Source organism: Neoarius graeffei, chromosome 17 (assembly GCF_027579695.1).
Source record: "Neoarius graeffei isolate fNeoGra1 chromosome 17, fNeoGra1.pri, whole genome shotgun sequence".
NCBI classification, from domain to species: domain Eukaryota; kingdom Metazoa; phylum Chordata; class Actinopteri; order Siluriformes; family Ariidae; genus Neoarius; species Neoarius graeffei.
In genome coordinates this window covers 19,731,511-19,754,462 of record NC_083585.1, presented here as the reverse complement: position 1 = coordinate 19,754,462, position 22,952 = coordinate 19,731,511, and the positions used below count along the sequence as shown (strand labels likewise).

The 22,952-nt window shown below is 41.2% G+C and overlaps 1 protein-coding gene across 2 annotated transcripts in view; it reads right to left on the bottom strand.

Moving 5' to 3' along the window:
• Window positions 1–22,952, bottom strand: part of ubash3bb (ubiquitin associated and SH3 domain containing Bb) — a 70,410-nt gene that overhangs the window by 3,553 nt on the left and 43,905 nt on the right. The window contains exons 4-11 of one of the 2 annotated variants that reach the window (XM_060943815.1): window positions 22,150–22,348; window positions 18,662–18,831; window positions 18,252–18,460; window positions 16,187–16,240; window positions 15,315–15,459; window positions 14,958–15,078; window positions 14,746–14,865; window positions 11,475–11,567 (exon numbers count right to left, since the gene is read on the bottom strand). In XM_060943815.1, coding sequence (XP_060799798.1) covers window positions 11,475–11,567; window positions 14,746–14,865; window positions 14,958–15,078; window positions 15,315–15,459; window positions 16,187–16,240; window positions 18,252–18,460; window positions 18,662–18,831; window positions 22,150–22,348 — 1,111 coding nt within the window. The remainder of the gene's footprint in view (window positions 1–11,474; window positions 11,568–14,745; window positions 14,866–14,957; window positions 15,079–15,314; window positions 15,460–16,186; window positions 16,241–18,251; window positions 18,461–18,661; window positions 18,832–22,149; window positions 22,349–22,952) is intronic. The other variant, XM_060943816.1, reaches the window with a different exon arrangement.

The following is a 22,952-nucleotide window of genomic DNA, read 5'->3' as shown; positions in this document are numbered from 1 at the left end:
ATACCACTCAGCACTGTATGATACCCTCTTGGCAAGATGCCCTGTTGAATCAATGGCACAGCGAAGCTGAGACGGCCGCAGGAGCATCTTACTGCTGTTGCATGATGGCTGTTGGCACAGGATGAGCTCATCCGCCCTTTGACAGGTTTTGTTTTTCTTCCTGCTGGGAGTCATGCCACCCTCCTCACCAGCATGATGCTGGTGGGGGAGCTGGTTTAGTCGCCGACCATACGTAAGTCAGGTCAGGTCGGTTTATAACTGATCCTGCTACTGGTAACGCTCTTATCCAGAACGACGTACAACATACAGTGGTGCTTGAAAGTTTGTGAACCCTTTAAAATTTTGTACATTTCTGCATAAATATGATCTAAAACATCATCAGATTTTCACACAAGTCTTAAAAGTAGATAAAGAGTATACAGTTAAACAAATGAGACAAAAATATTATACTTGGTCATTTATTTATTGAGGAAAATGATCCAATATTACATATCTGTGAGTGGCAATTCCAGAGTCAGACAGATTGTGTACAAATGGAGGAAATTCAAGACCATTGTTACCCTCCCCAGGAGTGGTCAACCAACAAAGATCACTCCAAGAGCAAGGCGTGTAATAGTCAGTGAGGTCACAAAGGACCCCAGGGTAACTTCTAAGTAATTGAAGGCCTCTCTCACATTGGCTAATGTTAATGTTCATGAGTCCACCATCAGGAGAACACTGAACAACAATGGTGTGCATGGCAGGGTTGCACGGAGAAAGCCACTGCTCTCCAAAAAGAACATTGCTGCTCGTCTGCAGTTCGCTAAAGATCACGTGGACAAGCCAGAAGGCTATTAGAAAAATGTTTTGTGGATGGATGAGACCAAAATAGAACTTTTTGGTTTAAATGAGAAGTGTTATGTTTGGAGAAAGGAAAACACTGCATTCCAGCATAAGAACCTTATCCCATCTGTGAAACATGGTGGTGGTGGTGGTATCATGGTTTGGGCCTGTTTTGCTGCATCTGGGCCAGGACGGCTTGCCATCATTGATGGAACAATGAATTCTGAATTATACCAGTGAATTCTAAAGGAAAATGTCAGGACATCTGTCCATGAACTGAATCTCAAGAGAAGGTGGGTCATGCAGCAAGACAATGACCCTAAGCACACAAGTCATTCTACCAAAGAATGGTTAAAGAAGAATAAAGTTAATCTTTTGGAATGGCCAAGTCAAAGTCCTGACCTTACTCCAGTCGAAACGTTGTGGAAGGACCTGATGCGAGCGGTTCATGTGAGGAAACCCACCAACATCCCAGAATTGAAGCTGTTCTGTACGGAGGAATGGGCTAAAATTCCTCCAAGCCGGTGTGCAGGACTGATCAACAGTTACCGGAAACGTTTAGTTGCAGTTATTGCTGCACAAGGGGGTCACACCAGATACTGAAAGCAAAGGTTCACATACTTTTGCCACTCACAGATATGTAATATTGGATCATTTTCCTCAATAAATAAATGACCAAGTACTTAACGTTTTTGTCTCATTTGTTTAACTGGGTTCTCTTTATCTACTTTTAGGACTTGTGTGAAAATCTGATGATGTTTTAGGTTATATTTATGCAGAAATATAGAAAATTCTAAAGGGTTCACAAACTTTCAAACACCACTGTACCCAGGGAAGCAGTTGGGGGTTAGGTGCCTTGCTCAAGGGTATGTCTGTGAAGGTTCTCAATCATCCAGGTCATCATAACCTGTAGGTGCTAAAGAAGGCAAGTGGACTTACTTGAAATTCTTGAAGACATTTCACCTAGTTCTGGACTGAAGAAACCTTTCAGATGAGAGGTGGAACATCTTCAAGAATTTCAAGCAAGTTTACTTGGCTTCTTTAGCACCTACAGTTTGCTCAAGGGCACATCAGCTATTCTTGCTAGTCCAGGGAATTGAACTGGCAGCCTTATGGTCCCAAAGCTGTTTCTCTAACCATTAGACCATGGCTTCCCTGACAAGTAATAACTCCAACTCATCTGTTTCACAGGACTCATACCTACTTTTTAGAACTGAAGTAATGTGCTCTATTGAAACTGATTAGAAATCTTTCATCAGTATTTCAAATTCAAGATTCAAGACAGCTTTATTGTCAATATGTCCATATACACAAGTACACAGTGTACTGAAATCCCATTTCCCTCCGGCTCCCCATGATGCATTTATAGAGAAAATAGAAGAATACAAAACAAGGTATATAAATAACTCTATCTATAGCTATCTAAGTAAACATGTAGCTATCTAAACATCTAGCTATCTAAGTAATCTGAACACAACATAAACATAAATGACGAGACAAAGACGTGCAAAGTGGCATTGTGCAAAAATACAAGAGAATTCAGTTCAATATAAAAATCACACCATGATTGAGACCCAGTGCGGCCACTGCGACCCAGTGCGCCACCATCTTGGTTTTTGGTAGGAATGAGTTACAACTCCATTTTACCAGGTGGATTGGAGTGGTGTCAGCAGTAATGTAGACATTGTACCAGTCCGTTGTGGTGAAGAGGGAGCTGAGCCAGAAGGCAAAGCTTTTGATTTACCAGTCAATCTACGTTCCAACCCTCACCCGTGGTCATGAGCTTTGGGTAGTGATCGAAAGGATGAGATCGGCTGAAATGAGCTTTCTCCGTTGGGTGGTTGGGCTCACCCTTAGAGATAGGTGAGGAGCTCAGACATCCAGAGGGATCTCGGAGTAAAGTACTGCTCCTTCATGTCGAAAGGAGTCAGCTGAGGTGGTTCGGACATCTGATTAGGATGCCTCCTGGGCGCCTTCCTTTGGAGGTTTTCTGGGCACGTCCAACTGGGAGGAGGCCTCGGGGGAAACCCAGAACATGTTGGAGAGATTATATATCTCATCTGGCCTGGGAATGCCTTGGAATCCCCCAGGAGGAACTGGAAAGCATTGCTGGGGAGAAGGATGCCTAGAATACCCTGCTTAGTCTGCTGCCACCATGACCCGACTTCAGATAAGCAGAAGAAAATGGATGGATGGATGGATGGAGTTACAGTTTAACTTTAGGGGAAGGTCTAGTTAAGAGTTACGCTTACAGAAGTTAATCCTGCTGGTAATAAAAGCAGGGATTTACTGAGGTCTTGCTGATATGATATTAATTCTAGCTGTGGTTTAAAATTTTGCACTTGGTTTGTGGTTTTTAGGGACTATGTGGACTATTTCTGAGTTGTTCCTCTTTGCTCTTATTCCAAATAAAGCATTATGTATTTGGAAGCAAAGAGGAATACTGTAACTCTTGATTCATCTTATGTTTTTTTTTTTACACAGTTACCCCAGATTCACAAGCGAGTCTACTGGACCATAATCATTTGGTGAGACAGCAGTGTATATTTGAATATACAGTGGTGCTTGAAAGTTTGTGAACCCTTGAGAATTTTCTATATTTCTGCATAAATATGACCTAAAACATCATCAGATTTTCACACAAGTCCTAAAAGTAGATAAAGAGAACCCAGTTTAAAAAAAATGAAACAAAAATATTATACTTGGTCATTTATTTATTGAGGAAAATGATCCAATATTACATATCTGTGAGTGGCAAAAGTATGTGAACCTTTGCTTTCAGTATCTGGTGTGACCCCCTTGTGCAGCAATAACTGCAACTAAACGTTTCCGGTAACTGTTGATCAGTCCTGCACACCGGCTTGGAGGAATTTTAGCCCATTCCTCTGTACAGAACAGCTTCAACTCTGGGATGTCAGTGGGTTTCCTCACATGAAATGTTTGCTTCAGGTCCTTCCACAACATTTCGATTGGATTAAGGTCAGGACTTTGACTTGGCCATTCCAAAACATTAACTTTATTCTTCTTTAACCATTCTTTGGTAGAACGACTTGTGTGCTTAGGGTCGTTGTCTTGCTGCATGACCCACCTTCTCTTGAGATTCAGTTCATGGACAGATGTCCTGACATTTTCCTTTAGAATTTGCTGGTATAATTCAGAATACATTGTTCCATCAATGATGGCAAGCCGTCCTGGCCCAGATGCAGCAAAACAGGCCCAAAGCATGATACTACCACCACCATGTTTCACAGATGGGATAAGGTTCTTATGCTGGAATGCAGTGTTTTCCTTTCTCCAAACATAACGCTTCTCATTTAAACCAAAAAGTTCTGTTTTGGTCTCATCCGTCCACAAAACATTTTTCTAATAGCCTTCTGGCTTGTTCACATGATCTTTAGCAAACTGCAGACAAGCAGCAATGTTCTTTTTGGAGAGCAGGGGCTATCTCCTTGCAACCCTGCCATGCACACCATTGTTGTTCAGTGTTCTCCTGATGGTGGACTCATAAACATTAACATTAGCCAATTTGAGAGAGGCCTTCAGTTGCTTAGAAGTTACCCTGGGGTCCTTTGTGGCCTCGCCGACTATTACACGCCTTGCTCTTGGAGTGATCTTTACTGGTCGACCACTCCTGGGGAGGGTAACAATTGTCTTGAATTTCCTCCATTTGTACACAATCTGTCTGACTGTGGATTGGTGGAGTCCAAACTCTTTAGAGATGGTTTTGTAGCCTTTTCCAGCCTGATGAGCATCAACAACGCTTTTTCTGAGGTCCTCAGAAATCTCCTTTGTTCGTGCCATGACACACTTCCACAAACTTGTGTTGTGAAGATCAGACTTTGATAGATCCCTGTTCTTTAAATAAAACAGGGTGCCCACTCACACCTGATTGTCATCCCATTGATTGAAAACACCTGACTCTAATTTCACCTTCAAATGAACTGCTAATCCTAGAGGTTCACCTACTTTTGCCACTCACAGATATGTAATACTGGATCATTTTCCTCAATAAATAAATGACCAAGTATAATATTTTTGTCTCATTTGTTTAACTGGGTTCTCTTTGTCTACTTTTGGGACGTGTGAAAATCTGATTATGTTTTAGGTCATATTTATGCAGAAATATAGAAAATTCTAAAGGGTTCACAAACTTTCAAGCACCACTGTACATATAATAATTATGCTTTGTAAACTTGTCGTTGTGTAGGTTATTTCCTAATGGGAGTATATAAATTATTACATGAAAAGGGTTGATGAATTAAGCTCTGTAGGATTCATGCCCAAGTGACCCTGACCTTCAAAATTTAAGGACTGTTCCAGAAAGTCTGAAACAATTTTCCAACTTGGCTAAAAGTATTCTACTAGCGCAGGGGTGGCCAAGCAGTTGGAGACCAAGAGCCACATTTTTTATTGTATTACCGCAAAGAGCCACATCATACACATGGGCACACGAACATCACCCATCCCTTCCTCTCTCTCTCTCTCTCTCTCTCTCACACACACACACACACACACACACACACACACACACACACACACACACACACACACACCTCTGCTCAGCCAGATTAATAGTAAATGTCACACACCAACATATTTACTCCTACAGTACTAAGACCACAGGCTGAGGCCAGTCATTTTTAACAATGAACATTGTGTGCACTTACTATGCATGCTGCTTAGTGGGACTCATGGCATTACCAAAAAAAAGCCACACCATACACATGACCACACATGAACATCGCCCCCCCCCTCCCTCACAGACACACACGCTCAAGCACGCATCTCTGCTCAGCCAGATTAATAGTAAATGTCACACGCCAACATGAGAGAAATTTACTCCTTCAGTCAGTACTAATACCACAGGCCAGTCATTTACAGCAATCAATATCGTGTGCACTTACTATGCATGTTGCTTAGTGGGACTTCTGACATTCCTTGCCTTGAACAATCCTCTTCAAATCTGGCTTGTATTCCGTCGTTGCCACTCGAAGCAGTTCTTTCACATGGGTGTCAGTCAGAACAGAACGATGCTTTGACTTCACGTGTTTCATGGTAGAGAACACAGACTCGCAGACGTATGTTGACCCAAACATTGACAGTATTTTAAGCGCAGCCCGTTTCACATTCGGGTATTTTTCCAATGGCACACTTTTCCAAAACTCAATGGTGCCTTCCCTCAAAACAGGTTTCAGTTGCTCTTCCTCACGAAGATCGATCATCTCCAACTGAGCCGCAGCCTCATCTGTGACAAGCGGGGCTTTCAAACAGTCCATCTCCGCATTGAATGGGTCGACGAGGAACGTAACCTGTGGCCTTTTCAGTTCGGAACCGGGTTACAAAGCTTTCGTGCAGGTTTTCAATTAGTGTTGCATATCTGGCTCCTTGCTTATTCAGGGAGGCGGGAAGCTTTGAAATGAGCTAATGACGACTGACATATAAGGCAGAATGGCTTGCCATTACGTTCAACAAAAAAGTATAAACTCTCCCACTCTGTTAAAAATGTCCTATGTTCGTCTTCATATTTTCGTTTTGCTGTGCATTTTTTCATTGCCATTTTGAGAGGCTACTTGACACAAGATACACATTGCCCAAAAACTTAGCGATTATCTCACGCACATGCGCATTTGACATAACCTGAAAATACCATAATATACCCAAGCAAAGCGAAGATGCATTTGACGAAAATACCATACTGAACTCAAGCAAAGCGCACATCCACATAAAAAAAAAAAACCACAAACACAAACTTCGATATGAATGTAAGAGCCGCATGACACTGGGCAAAGAGCCGCATGCGGCTCGCGAGCCGCGGGTTGGCCACCCAAGTACTAGCGTATCTCAAAGTATTGGAATAGCGTGAAAAAGTTAATTTTTTTTCATAATTTAATTCAAAAAGGTAAAATGTTCATATATTCTATATTCATTACACGTAAAGTGAAATATTTCAAGCCTTTTTTGTTTTAATTTTGATGATTATGGCTTATAGCTTATGAAAATCAGAAATCCAGTATCTTAAATGATTACAATATTTAATTTTGAGTTTGAGTAAAACAGTATAAATAGCGTGCATCTCTCAGTCTAGTTCAGTACACGCAACCCCAAACATGGGGAAGACTGCTGACTTGATAGTTGTCCAGAAGACGATCATTGACACCCTCCACAAGGAGGGTAAGCCACAGAAGGTCATTTCTGAAAAGGCTGGCTGGAAAAGGTGCACAAGCAACAGGGATGACTGCAGCCTTGAGAGGATTGTCAAGAAAAGTCGATTCAAGAACTTGGGAGAGCTTCACAAGGAGTGGACTGAGGCTGGTGTCAGTGCATCAAGAGCCACCACGCACAGACGTCTTCAGGAAAGGGGCAACAACTGTCACATTCCTAATATCAAGCTACTCCTGAACCAGAGACAACGTCAGAAGTGTCTTACCTGGGCTAAGGAGAGAAAGAACTGGACTGTTACTCAGTAGTCCAAAGTGCTCTTTTCAGATGAAAGTAAATTTGCATTTCATTTGGAAATCAAGGTCCTAGAGTCTGGAGGAAGAGTGGAGAGGCACAGAATCCAAGGTGTTTGAAGTCCAGTGTGACGTTTCCACAGTCTGTGATGATTTGGGGTGCCATGTCATCTGCTGGTGTTGGTCCACTGTGTTTTATCAAGTCCACTGAACAACAGTCCAGTTCTTTCTCTCCTTAGCCCAGGTACCGTAAGACGCTTCTGACATCTTTCCTCAAACTTGAAATGGAATATTGTAATAATTTGAGATACTGGATTTCTGATTTTCATGAGCTATAAGCCATAATCATCAAAATTAAAACAAAAAAAGGCTTTAAATATTTCACTTTACATGTAATGAATATAGAATATATCAACATTTACCTTTTTGAATTAAATTATGAAAAAATGAACTTTTTCATGATATTCCAATATTTTGAGATGCACTAGTATACTCTCCACAGACGGCATGGTGGTTTAGTGGTTAGCACGGTCGCCTCACAGCAAGAAGGTTCCGGGTTCGAACCCAACAGCCAGAGAGGGCCTTTCTGTGTGGAGTTTGCATGTTATGTTCTCCCCGTGTCTGCGTGGGTTTCCTCCGGGTGCTCCGGTTTCCCCCACAATCCAAAGACATGCAGTTAGGTTGACATGGGGCGGCCTTAGGCTGAGGTGCCCTTGAGCAAGGTACCGAACCCCTGACTGCTCCCTGGGCACTCTGGGCTGCCCACTGCTCTGAGTGTGTGTGTGCACGCGTGTGTTCACTGCTTCATATGGGTTAAATGCAGAGGATGAATTTCACTGTGCTTGAAGTGTGCATGTGACGAATAAAGGTTTCTTCTTTCTTCTTCACTGCAAAAAGCTACATTATGACCCAATAACACCAGATTGAAATGTCATACTGTAATAACCATATGTTTGACTATAAGCAAATAAATACAAATTTAGTGGTGAAAATAGACTATGATTGTTAATTTACAACACTGCAGTGTTGTAGTCGAGTCACTAAACCTTGCGTCCAAGCCCAGTCTCGAATCCCCAGTGTTCAAGTCCGAGTCAATAAAGAAAATTTCGAGTCGAGTCCAACACTCCAACCGCACCATTTGACAGTGGCTGTTTTAGTGCCATTAACATTAGTTTGTTCCTGAACATGACGTACGAACAGGTGAATGTGCTTCTCTTTGTCAGGGAGTGTGAAGTATTCTGTCAGATATGGTTGGGAGACGGATGTAAGTGCAGAAGGTGTGTTTATTAATACAAGTGAAGACGGTAAACAATCCAGAACAGCAGGCAAAATCATAAAACAGTGAAACGGTGAGGCACAAACAGGCTATCGTAGACTCGGCAGAATCAAAGACGAGAAACAGGAAATCAGGGATCAGGAACCCAAACAAGGAAATAAGGCTCAGTAATGTGTCAGCAATGCAACTCAATACTTTGCAAAGTAAGTGCGTTTTTACACTCTTTATATCGGTGCACTGATTGCGCCTTAATCCTGTGCAGGTGCGAGTCGTTTACAGCATGCACGTGAGAGTCAGCTTGGCGTGCGCGCTGTCCGGAGCGTCGATCTGATGTACGAGCCAAGGCATGCAGGTATGACACTCTTGCATGAAATTAGTCCAAAAATTAATGCCGGTATAAATATCTTATGGCAAATTATTATGGCATGTTACAAAAAAATAAAGAAAAAAATCAGTCCTCATTTCCAATTTATGAGTCCGAATGCAGTTAATGCACGAGTCTGAGTCATCAGTGCTCAAGTCCAAGTCAAGTCACGAGTCCTTAAAAGCAGGGCACGAGTCAAACCTGAGTACTACAAGCCTGCAACACTGTGTGTCACAGTTACAGTATACTTGCATGCCATGATCGTTTCACATATAAACTACTGCTTCACTCGTTGGACACAGACAGCTAGGACCACATTACAATCAGTAGAAAGGCTTTATAAGCAGGCTTTGAAAATACTGGATAAAAAGTCAAATGCTTATCACCACTGTAAGATTTTAACAAAACATGGTTTCTTGAATTGGGAAAACATGATCATCGCTTGCCCCCCCCCACACACACACTCAATGAGTTCATTAAGCAAAACCAAACTACGTATATCCACAAGAGCTACTGCTAGCAGGGACTGCAAAGTACCATACAGAAAAACGACGTTTGCGCAGTCAGCTATCTCTTATCTAGCAGCACATACTTGGAATACCATACCAAGAGAACTAAGGAGTATCACAACTATTAAATCTTTCTCCAAATCATTAAAACAATGGTTGTTAGACACTCAAACATGTCATCATCTGGAGTAATGCTTACGTCATTGTTTTACTAACTGTCTTTTATTCTGTATTTAATTTTACTAATTTCTGTGTAAGAGTGTTTCGTCTAGTGTCTATATGTCTTTGTCTGGTACATTCACGCTATTACTCTGGTGCAGCGGTGGGCAAACTTTTTGGCTCAGGGGCCACATTGACTTTTGAAATTTGCCAGGCGGGCTGGGCCAACACCAAATTCATACATATCGAACATAAACCAGAAAAGCTTTAGTGTTATTGTAAGGCCTTCACTGACAGAGACCCAAATGCAGATCAGATTGACATTTATTTTAGTTCTCAGTCAACAAAGGCAGAGCAGAAAAATGCTTGCAGTTCAATAGATTGGCACTGGATCCATCCAGAAAAGTAATACACACACACACGTGATAGTAAGAAAAGTAGCACACTTAATTCTTAAATTACATCTTTGAGCTGCCAGGATGAGTAGGATGCCAGTGTATTTGTATATTTGTATCATTTTATACATACAACTAAATTGCATATCATTAAATTGAACTAAATTACATATCAGTACATATCATTTTTGTACATTTCACTGAACTCGTAGATTTACACCTGAGTGTTTTTTTAACCATCCACTTCCAGCCTGCCAGTCCAACCAACCACCATTAGTAGGAGAGGTACCACACCATTCCAAAATGTTTGCAGTTCAACAGTTTGGGTACCACACCATGCCAACATGTTTGCAGTTCAGTGGTTTGGCACTGGATCCATCCAGCCCACAAAATCAGACAAAACGGCTCAAGAAAGCAAAAAACTCCAAACTGGTTTTCAGGTTCAAAGTCACTCACTGAAATATTTCCAGTCCTCAAAAAAATCAAAACACAGGTTCCAAACAGGTTTTCATATTCCAAAAGGCCACTCATAGATCAGAATAACCTCCACAGGCAAAAGTCCAGGAACAGATATAAGCAGAAGCAAGGTCAGGTGCTCATAATACACCTATAATAGCAGACAGGGACATAAATGAGTTAATACTCACATTCACTCAGCAACCGCTGAGCTGTATTCGTCCGTGCTTGCACTGACTGGTTGTTAGCATAATTAGCATGCTTGGAGGAAAAGTGCCGTTTGATGTTATATTCCTTTAAAACTGCAACGGTTTCTTTGCAAATAAGGCATACAGCCTTTGATCGGACTTCAGCAAAAAAATATTTAGTTGTCCATTCTTTATTGAACACCCTGCACTCGCTGTCCACTTTTCTTTTTTTAGGACCACTCACTGTAAAGTTTTATCCTGTGTTCTCGAGATCATCAGTGGCACGGGCGCCAGAATGACTTCCATGGCACGCGCTGCACCACTCTGCAAATGTAATCTCGCGTGAATACGACTGACTGGAAAGACGGATCTCTAGAACACCTGTCTACGTGATAACACTGACGCTTATAGTTTCTAGATCTGCTCAATCGCGTTTATATGATTGTCTTCCGCGGGCCGGATTAAAAACACCAACGGGCCGGATGTGGCCCGCGGGCCGTAGTTTGCCCACCTCTGCTCTGGTGTAAGGTTATGTCCTTGTTGTCTTAATCTGTAGTTTTGCATCGTTTACGTGTTATGTGCTTTTGCCCATGTTTTCAAAGTCAGTCACTTTTTGTTAATTGTTGTCTAAGTGTCAGTGTCCTTGCTTTGTATAGTGTCTGGGTGTTATTATTGTTTCTTCTTCTTTTTAACATCAACCTGCCAGGGACTCCAGATGGAAATTAGTCCATATGGCTAAATCTGGTACATTTACATAGCTTATGTAAATGAGCATGTTAATGAATGTACACTGTCCCTTTTAAATAAATAAACATAAACAGTAATAAATAGTAATTACTAATGAAACAATTACCTTTGAGAATTTCGTGGGCTGTTTGGACACAGCGGAGACTGGGCGAGCAGTACACAAAGTCAATAGTAGTATTATTCTCTAGTAATGCCTCACCTGCAACACACATTCACACACTTAAAGCTTCTCTGAACTATAAAAAAAAAGTATTCTTGGGTTTCAGTGACGTGACTTTTCTTAGCAATTTCACTTCCAGTAAAACTGCTGGTGGTCAAGCAAACCAAAACGGCTGCGTAGTGCAAACAACTAGTGATAACTTATCAAAGTATGCTCGTAATATAGAAGCCACTGCTCGCTTTAGATATATTCAGAAGATGGAATCGACCCCTACAGTCTGGGAAAGAAGGATTTGTCATACGATCTCGAAAACTACCCTTCAGTCCAGTTCCCCAACATCTCGAACTATCTGGTGTTGCAGACGTCCTTCTACACCGCAAAACAGATGAAAGCATGGAAGAGTATGGAGGCTTACAACTGTTTTTGGATGTGGCTGGGTAAAGGACCTCGGGATCAAGTTGCTGCCGAATGAATCCTGTATTGTTTTTGCCCGTGTAAGTGTTTTGTTTTTTTAAGCTTTTCGTTCGCATCTTTACAACGAAGCGCTGCAAGTTGAAGTGTAAACAAACAGCAGTTCACTTGATTCTCACTTGTGTTGGCTCTTATCTCTCAGCTAAATCATTCACAAAGATCATCAGAAACCCCTTTAAAGACCTGGATCTTGTCTGGACTATCTTCAAATGATTCCATGTTCAGTCCTGTATCTAGTGCCTTGGATCTGAGTTCATAAAGCTCACAGTTCAATCTCTGCAGCTCATCTTCCATACAAACAACATTCTCTAACTGTCATATCTGTCTGGCATGCAACATCATGAGCTGTCTCCTCTTGGATTTTTTTTGGGAGTTTCAGTCTGTGGTTCTGGTGTGTCGAATCTCATTTTCTTGTGGAACTGCAGTAAAGTCTCAGCACCCTCCGAATGTTTGTGCTTCTCCTCTCGTGATTTTGCTCTTGCTTCACGCTCTTTATCTTCCTCTGACTGCTGTTTGACTTCATCATGACCTAATTTCAGTGTTGGAGCCCAGTCTACAGTGGTGCTTGAAAGTTTGTGAACCCTTTAGAATTTTCTATATTTCTGCATAAATATGACCTAAAACATCATCAGATTTTTACACAAGTCCTAAAAGTAGATAAAGAGAACCCAGTTAAACAAATGAGACAAAAATATTATACTTGGTCATTTATTTATTGAGGAAAATGATCCAATATTACATATCTGTGAGTGGCAAAAGTATGTGAACCTCTAGGTTTAGCAGTTAATTTGAAGGTGAAATTAGAGTCAGGTGTTTTCAATCAATGGGATGACAATCAGGTGTGAGTGGGCACCCTGTTTTATTGAAAGAACATGGATCTATCAAAGTCTGATCTTCACAACATATGTTTGTGGAAGTGTATCATGGCACGAACAAAGGAGATTTCTGAGAACCTCAGAAAAAGCGTTGTTGATGCTCATCAGGCTGGAAAAGGCTACAAAACCATCTCTAAAGAGTTTGGACTCCACCAATCCACAGTCAGACAGATTGTGTAAAAATGGAGGAAATTCAAGACCATTGTTACCCTCCCCAGGAGTGGTCGACCAACAAAGATCACTCCAAGAGCAAGGCGTGTAATAGTCCGCGAAGTCACAAAGGACCCCAGGGTAACTTCTAAGCAACTGAAGGCCTCTCTCACATTGGCTAATGTTAATGTTCATGAGTCCACCATCAGGAGAACACTGAACAACAATGGTGTGCATGGCAGGGTTGCAAGGAGAAAGCCACTGCTCTCCAAAAAGAGCATTGCTGCTCATCTGCAGTTTGCTAAAGATCACGTGGATAAGCCAGAAGGCTATTGGAAAAATGTTTTGTGGACGGATGAGACCAAAATAGAACTTTTTGGTTTAAATGAGAAGTGTTATGTTTGGAGAAAGGAAAACACTGCATTCCAGCATAAGAACCTTATCCCATCTGTGAAACATGGTGGTGGTAGTAGTATCATGGTTTGGGCCTGTTTTGCTGCATCTGGGCCAGGACGGCTTGCCATCATTGATGGAACAATGAATTCTGAATTATACCAGCAAATTCTAAAGGAAAATGTCAGGACATCTGTCTATGAACTGCATCTCAAGAGAAGGTGGGTCATGCAGCAAGACGACGACCCTAAGCACACAAGTCGTTCTACCAAAGAATGGTTAAAGAAGAATAATGTTAATGTTTTGGAATGGCCAAGTCAAAGTCCTGACCTTAATCCAATCAAAATGTTGTGGAAGGACCTGAAGCGAGCAGTTCATGTGAGGAAACCCGCCAACATCCCAGAGTTGAAGCTGTTCTGTACGGAGGAATGGGCTAAAATTCCTCCAAGCCAGTGTGCAGGACTGATCAACAGTTACCGGAAATGTTTAGTTGCAGTTATTGCTGCACAAGGGGGTCACACCAGATACTGAAAGCAAAGGTTCACATACTTTTGCCACTCACAGATATGTAATATTGGATCATTTTCCTCAATAAATAAATGACCAAGTATAATATTTTTGTCTCATTTGTTTAACTGGGTTCTCTTTATCTACGTTTAGGACTTGTGTGAAAATCTGATGATGTTTTAGGCCATATTTATGCAGAAATATAGAAAATTCCAAAGGGTTCACAAACTTTCAAGCACCACTGTATGTCATCGTCGTTGAAAAGACCGCTAGGACACCCTGTTAAAGAAAGCGAGATACGCGTTGTTTTCAATATGGCAGCCATCGAGTGAGGAGTAAACAAAGAAACAGCTGGGAACTTTAGTGCTTCGTGACTAAAAAAAGTACAGTAAAATAACGGCACATAGCAAGAGAAGTACTCAGAAAACCCGAAGGACATAGCTGAGAGGGAGATACAAACCTTTCACCAAGCGATCACTGCAAACTCGAGCATGCTTCGACTCAGCTCCCTTCGATTTCACTGAAAGGTTCAAAAGCCACTTTTCTCAACGTCTTTTTGTGAAATCCTGTGTTCATTCACCCTTTTTTATTAATTCATGGCGAACCCTGAAGAAACTTTTATCAGTTTCATGGTTTGATCGATTTGAACAACCTAAAACAACGCAAGCGTAAGGCATTTTTCATGCGAGCAATGCACCTTCTCCGTACAAACGCTTTGTCAACTGAGCTTTGGTAGACCACCAGCTAAAGTTCTGAATAACTAATGAGGCGGATGTGACGTCACGTGAAACCCAAGAATAGAGCAAAAAGTTCCCACATACCCACAGTCCTGGCTTGTATTGCTCCAAACACTGTAATAGGAGCGTCCATGTCATAATCTCGATTTCCACCCCAAGCAGGCAGCAAAGGGGGCATGTTCAGGTTACTTCGCACATATCTGCCTGCAGGAAGACCAAATTAGACTGATGGTACTCTTTATCATATGTGTACGTGTGAGTGAGAGAGTCTGTGTGAGTGGTATCGGTCCCACTACCTTTGGCATCTGAACACTGCGAGAGCCAGTTTTTCCCAAACACCACATCCATCCTCTCTCCATGACGACATACAAACAGGGTTCTTTTAGGGGACTGAGAGTGACTGTTAACTCTGAGTACCTGTACCAACACAAAGAATTCTGCAGTCAGACTACACAGCTTCATTTTATCGTTGACTTACGTACCTCAGTGCAAGAATCCTCTGTGAGCTTTCTTAACCTAAAATGAATTTGAGAATACTATTCTTGGCTGTTGAAGAAATGTTAACATATGTGTGTATGGCATACAGCTACAAAGCATTTACCATCATAATTATCATGATATCTGATAGCAAGTGATAATTATAAAAATGGCACCTGCATAGGTTGGCAGACCACATTCATAATCGACGAGTCTCCAGTTTTTGAGTTATCTAGGCACTGAATGCTGAGGAGCCCATCCAATGTTCTGCTCTCTTTGTTGCTTTTTTCTGAAGGCAAGGCACTGAAGAATGAGTGTGACCTGTGTATAATGAAAAAAAAGAGTAAACTTTCTCGAATGCTTAAAGCGAGACTGCCTTTCGATTTCATAAAATCGGTGAAATTTAGTTCGCTCTGAAATGTAGTCATTGTGATATATGTTTATTTCTGTAATATCTCACAAAATATCAGGCCATTCTGTGGCTGGGAAGTTATTTAATTTGAGGGGATTCCCGAGCAAATAATGTGCAGGAAATCGCTCACTTCGCGCAGTCAAGCAAACAGAGGAAGTCCATGTGTGTGCGCATGCACAGGTTTACCCATAGATATACATAGAAGACTAGATGCCTCACCGCGTATTCCAGAACGTCCGCACAGGGCGGCCATCTTACCACAGGCAAGCTTTTCCACAGAATTTGCGGTACACTGAGGTAAGACCATTGAGATGCTTAAATGTTTATACTCTTATCTCGCTGAAATTTTGACGTATATACAAATGGTTTGATTTCTTAAAACATTAATGTGGTTGTAATTCTGGGTGCTTGAACATACTAAAATCGTACCTTTTCTCTTCAAAAACGACTTACTGCAGCTTTGTCAAAGTTGTGTTTCATGCTAGGCTAGCTCGTAGCACCAAGTAATTTTACATGGAAGGTCATGAGATAATATTTTCAATAACTGAAGTTGCACTTGCACATGGTTTTCATTTTCGGGTTGGTTAATTTAAAACAACTTACATTATGATTTCTAGAGGAAATTAAATTACTGACTGTGACGAGATGCCAGACTTCTGCGCGGCTTTCGGTTGCTCGAACCGGCGATGTCTGGAAAGTAGGGCACACGGGATCACCTTTCACCAGTAAGATAATACATCATTTTTTTTAAGGATAATCGGTAGCGTTATTTACTTAGTGAAATAATGTCCAATACAGTTCCTGATATGAGCAGCCGGGCTAGGACAACAGTATCATACTGTATTGTTACATTTGGGTGTGAGGTTGTAAGTGAGTAAGCTGTTTATTTAACTTTAGCTTCCCCTACGGCCCTATCACATGTAAAAATATTTTCACTAAAAATTGGAAATAAATTGTATGGTTATTTGTCCTAAGGCCACAGTTATCCATAAGTATGCAGTGTTAGGCTTCTCACAGCATAGGAATTTCAGCATGTATTTTTTTTAAAACATAAAATGATTATTCATCATTAATATCATAAATACATACTTCCATTTGTTTTTTTCATATAACAAACCAAACCGTTTGAATATCGATTGAAATTTGAGGAAGTTACGGTCATCTGAAAAGTACATATCGCTACCAACACAATGTACTGGGTAAGCCAGCTGTCTGAGGTAAGATGGCCGCCATGTGCGGACGTTCGACTTCGTTGACGGGCAACGGGGACAAGGCATCTAGTCTTCTATGTATATCTATGGGTTTACCACTTTCTTCTTCTTTTGGGTTTTACGGCATCCGGCATTCACAGTGTTGCATTACTGCCATCTACAGGTTTACCTTTGAGCGTGCACTGACAGTTCCATCATTCTGTCGCTAAACGAACAGCTGATCACACCGAGGTGCTCGCTGAGCGCCGATATTTATTAGTTTGGTCCTGCGTTTCCTTTCCTTCGTATATAACATAACATCTTTTCTTCTCGCTTTGCGTTACTGTCATCGGTCTTTCATGTTTTATTCACACACTCACGTCCTCCGTTTATAAGCCAAGAAGCCTTTATTTGTCACATGTACACTCAAGCACAGACTTAAGCACAGAGTGAAATTTAACCTCTGCATTTAACCCATCTGAAGCAGTGAACATGCACATACAAGTGAGCAATGAGCACACACACACATACGCCAGGGGAGCAGTTGGGGGTTAGGTGCCTTGCTCAAGGGCACTTCAGCCCAACCTCAGGCCAAGGCTGCCCCATCTAAACCTAACAACATGTCTTTGGTCTGTGGGGGAAACCAGAGCACCCGGAGGAAACCCCTGCAGACATGGGAAGAACATGCAAACTCTACACAGAAAGGCCCCTGTTGGCTGCTGGGCTTGAACCCAGAACCTTCTTGCTGTGAGGCGACAGTGCTAACCACTACACCACTGTGCCACCCTATTTTTCTCTCCTGTTTCAAATTTGTATCCCACAAGGCCTTGTGCAAACGGGGAAAGCCCACCATGTGATGCATGATGTAGTATCTTGAATTGGGTCATGGTGAAGCAGGAAAAAATAGCAGAGAATTTAGGGCCACATGGCCCTAAAGTCATTAATTGCTCTATTTAAAAAAAAAACCCTAATAAAATTGGAAGTCTGTGATTCGAATTCAGTAGCTTTTGGTTCACTAAACAAAAATAATTGGGTGTCGGGAAAAATTATTTTTATGACCTACACTTGAAAAATTTGAAAGGCAGTCTAGCTTTAAACCTGTGACAAAACCACAAAACTGGAACAGTCACTGGATCTGAGATGATCTTTTTGACCTTGATAAAAACAACAGATATTTGTATGATACAAAACATCCAAGGTCACAGGGTTGATACTAAGCTTGATTTACTCTCCGCATTGCATTTTCTCCACAACGTCCACATGTATTTCATCCAGGTTCTGCCCCCCCCAAAAAAACATAGCATACAACTACACTACACTAGGTGGAACGGCTACAGTAAACTAAACCTAGGTGTGAATGAGTATGTGAATATCTCTCACGTCATCAACTGCAACCCTGACCAGGATAGAATGGTTCCAGAAGATGAATCAATGAACGAATGACTTCTCTAAGTGAAATCATTTTACCCATTACAAAGTAAAAAGACTTTGTGAGTGTTAAACATGCTCACCCATGGAAGACCCACGTGTCGCACTCGTCAGCCCGATTAACATAATTTTCAGGAAGCAGCCCAGAAAGCCCTGTGCTCAGAGATGTGCCATGCACCCATCCCTCACTGGTGCTCATATGCTCCACTAGAGAGGTGAAAATAAAGTCCCCTGGTACCAGCTCCAGCTCGTCTTCATTCTGAGGAATGTATGGGTACATCACCTTCAGAGTCTGGAAACAAAAGAAGAAGAGTATTTAGGCATATTGCTACTGTATTTTGTTTTAAGACATGGACTAAGCATAGCTAGTATGTTACATCAATAATTATTTAGCCCTGACTTGCACAGGCTTAATCTGGGTCGAATAATACGAGAGTGATACAAACAGTCATTGAACAGTCTTTCAAATTCAGAATGACTCTCCAAAACCGACCTCATGATTCGCAAATCTGATGTCCCGTGAGAAGAGAACAGCAAGCCAATCACAACTGAGCTTGACTTCAATTCCTCTTGCCAATTTCTCCAAGGAAGCCAAATGGCTGCTTGGAAAATTGTAGGCTAGAGTCACATGCAGCTGCTTCTTATGTGGTTCCACTTGTACATCTGTGAGATGATGAGAAGTTTCCATTAGCTCACATCCCTTCAAGATCATTTCCTTTCAAATGTAGTGAAGACGTACAGTGATCTTTTAAATCGGTGAACAATTCATTCTTATGTGATTCATCAAGGTGGTGATTTACAATGAGCAGTAATATGTTTACTGTTTGCAACCAGCTAAACCAGAAAAAAAAAAAAGTTAATGGGACTGGCCTTCTTCAGAAGAACTCTCAAGAACAGAGAACCATGGATGGGGAGAAAGAGAGGAAAATAGAACTATACAGGGTAAAAAAAAAACAATCACTTTGATAATGTCTGTCAAGAAAAAGAACAGTTTTGAAAGAGGTGTGTAATACCAGTGATTGATTGTATTGATTCACCAATGAATGTGTCCAAACTGTTGCCTGATTCATGTTGCTTTGAATCAGTGAAAGTTAAAAGTTAATAGAATTAACAGTTATTCCACGAAATCGAGTCGTACATGAGCTGATAGCTGATGAGGCGCGTAGCACCGAGTTGGCTATAAGCCATGTACGACAAGATTGAGTGGAATTACTGTTTTATTTTGTCCACATTCACTGGATTTTGCAAAACAGAACATTTTAATTTTATCTCATCTCATCTCATTATCTCTAGCCGCTTTATCCTGTTCTACAGGGTCGCAGGCAAGCTGGAGCCTATCCCAGCTGACTACGGGCGAAAGGCGGGGTACACCCTGGACAAGTCACCAGGTCATCACAGGGCCGACACATAGACACAGACAACCATTCACACTCACATTCACACCTACGGTCAATTTAGAGTCACCAGTTAACCTAACCTGCATGTCTTTGGACTGTGGGGGAAACCGGAGCACCCGGAGGAAACCCACGCGGACACGGGGAGAACATGCAAACTCCACACAGAAAGGCCCTCGCCGGCCACGGGGCTCGAACCCGGACCTTCTTGCTGTGAGGCGACAGCGCTAACCACTACACCACCGTGCCGCCCCATTTTAATTTTATTTTTTTGCAAATTTGATAAATAAAAACTTTATACAAAACGTCCGACAAAATCATTTCCGCTTAGAATGTAAACAAACCGGCGAAATGACAGGAGCAATTTGTGAAACATGCTATGAGAATAATTCTTGAAAAATATAAAAAAAGATACGTTCTTCCCATGAAATACTTTTATTCCATATTTTGTTGCTTTTATGGGGGGGGAATGTTCTTCTTCTTCAGGGTTTTCTGGTGGTTGGCAAACCAACTTAAAGGTGCATTACAGCCACCAACTGGGCTGGAGTGTGGAACAGGAGATACTGAAGGAAAAAAAACCTATATTCTTTTAGCTATTTCTATTTCTTTTAAAGCTAGACTGCCTTTCAGATTTTTCAAGTGTAGGTCATAAAAATAATTTTCCCCAACACCTAATTACTTTTGTTTAGTGGACCGGAAGCTACTGAATTCGAATCACAGACTTCCAATTTTATTAGCTTTTTTTTTTTAAATAGAACAATTAATGACTTTAGGGCCACGTGACCCTCAATTCTCCGCTATTTTTTCCTGCTTCACCATGATCCAATTCAAGATGCTACGTCATGCATCACATGGTGGGCTTTCCCCATTTGCACAAGGCATTGTGGGATACAAATTTGAAACAGGAGAGAAAAATGGAGGACATGAGTGTGTAAATAAAACGTGAAAGACCGACTACGATAACAGAAAGCGAGAAGAAAAGAAATTATGTTATATACGAAAGAAAAGGAAATGCAGGACCAAGCTAATAAATATCGGCGGTCAGCGAGCACCTCGGTGTGATCAGCTGTTTGTTTAGCGACAGAATGATGGAACTGTCAGTGCACGCTCAAAGGTAAACCTGTAGATGGCAGTAATGCAACACTGTGGATGCCAGCTGCTGTAAAACCCAAAAGAAGAAGAAGGTGGTAAACCTGTGCATGCGCACACACACACACACACACGGACTTCCTCTGTCTGCCTGACTGCGTGAAGTGAGCGATTTCATGCACGTTATTTGCTTGAGAATCTGCTCAAATTAAATAACTTCCCAGCCACAGAATGGCCTGATATTTTGTGAGATATTCATACATGTCAACCTATACAGAATGTCCGTATTTTATATGGATTTGATTCAATAAACTTAGTATACGGGCGTATAAATAAAGTTATACGGATTCTTTAAAAAAAAACTTCAATATTTATTTAGAGCTATAATCAATTCCCACGATGATAAAAGAGCGCATAGCATTTACAAACGTACTGTACACCACAGACAGCCAGTAAAGAGTCTTATGAAATCGCGCGTTATCTTGTGGTAGCGAGACTTCGTTCCACTTTTGATCATGCGCACACCGCATTGCGAGAATCCCGCCAACCGGGAAGTCATAGACATATAAACATAGACGCCGCCTTCTGCGTAGAATCATACGTCATCCTCGCCGCCATATTGGATGTGGCAAAGTGGAGATTCTTCAACCGTCTCTGGTATAGCGTCTAGACAGTAGCCGAGAATAAAGATGCCTCGTTCATGTGCTGCGTTTAACTGTACCAACAGGTTTGCCGTCCAAACGAGATCACATGGGATTACCTTTCACAGGTGAGACTGGAAAAATACTTTTCATTGTATTTGGTCATTATAACGTAATTTTACGAACAGATTTTCCTGACTTTGTGGCTAATATGAAGTCTCGCGCACAATAGCCGCTCGGTGAAACCTGTCTCCAAACAACGAAGTATTTCTTTCGTAACTATGCTGATAACATTTCGTGTTTTTGTCAAACATTGGAGCTTTGTATTCATTCTGAAGGTTTATTGTTATTAATATTGAATAAAAAGTAAGTGGGATATATCATTGTTAATTATCATTCAAATTCTAGGTAAATTATTTTAATTTGCATCTTATACGGATTTTATAAGGGAAATACGGATTTTGGAGGTTGGTTATACAGGTTTGATTGACCAAAGGTTGACATGTATGGATATTACAGAAATAAACATACATCACAATGACCACATTTCCGAGGGGACTAAATTTCACCAATTTTATGAAATCGAAAGGCAGTCTCACTTTAAATACTTGATAATTTTTGAGGTTTTGTTTTCGAGTAGAGATTTTATTTCATCCTCGTTTGGTTCAGCAAAACACACCGCCATTTTGTTTATCTCTACTTACAGTGTATGAGCTAATATCCTAGTAATAGAGTAGCCAATCAGAGCATGTGATTGCTCATATCCAGTGAATGTGGATAGAATAATTGCAAATATACCACATATTATAGCTGCTGAATGAAGTCTAATCAATTACTCTTTATACCCCTAGTTCTACCTGCTTTAGTGGCAGCTTCTGCAGCAAAGTCAAAAGCGAATTTCTTCAGGGTCTCAGCCACCTGCTCCTCAACGAAGAGGCCGATAAAATTGGAAGAGGTGTAGAGCTCTAACGGCAAAGGGCTTGGGAAGCGGCCTCTCCACTGATTAACTGTTGACTGCAAAGCCCCACACAGAGCTTCCACTTTACTGTCTGCACACTGGGCAAGAGAGAAATATGAGAAATATGATAACATTTTCAGCTATACAACTCATGGAAATGGTCAACTACACAAACTAACACCAGCAAGCTCGAACCAAAATACTGCTAGAGATATGCTATTCAAGCAACAAAGTTTAATATTTTTTTTTTTTAGTACAATAGTATGGATGAGGCAATAACTGGGGAAAGATGTGATCTGTGGTCCTCCTCACCTCAAAACTATGTTAGACCTTCGGTAGATTTTTTTTTTTTTACGCCAATTCTGTGCCTGACTAGTCCAAGCAATGCGGTTATAAATGTGGGTCAGGTATAATGACTTTCCCACATGATCATCTGTATGTACAGTTACAGTATGTCATATCAGTATATTTGTATGTAAAACTTTGGTGTCATGGTGATTTCAACAGTAACATACAAGTTCATTTTGTGTTATATCCAGTATATGGTACATGTTTACAGGATAAAGAAAAGCCTCTTAGAAAGTCACATTTTAGTGAAAAATCCTGTAAGATATTTACCTAATGCTGGGCATGTATTAGAACTGAACCCTGAGAAGAAGAGTACACATTATAAACTGAAGTCATATCGCACACCTATTCATA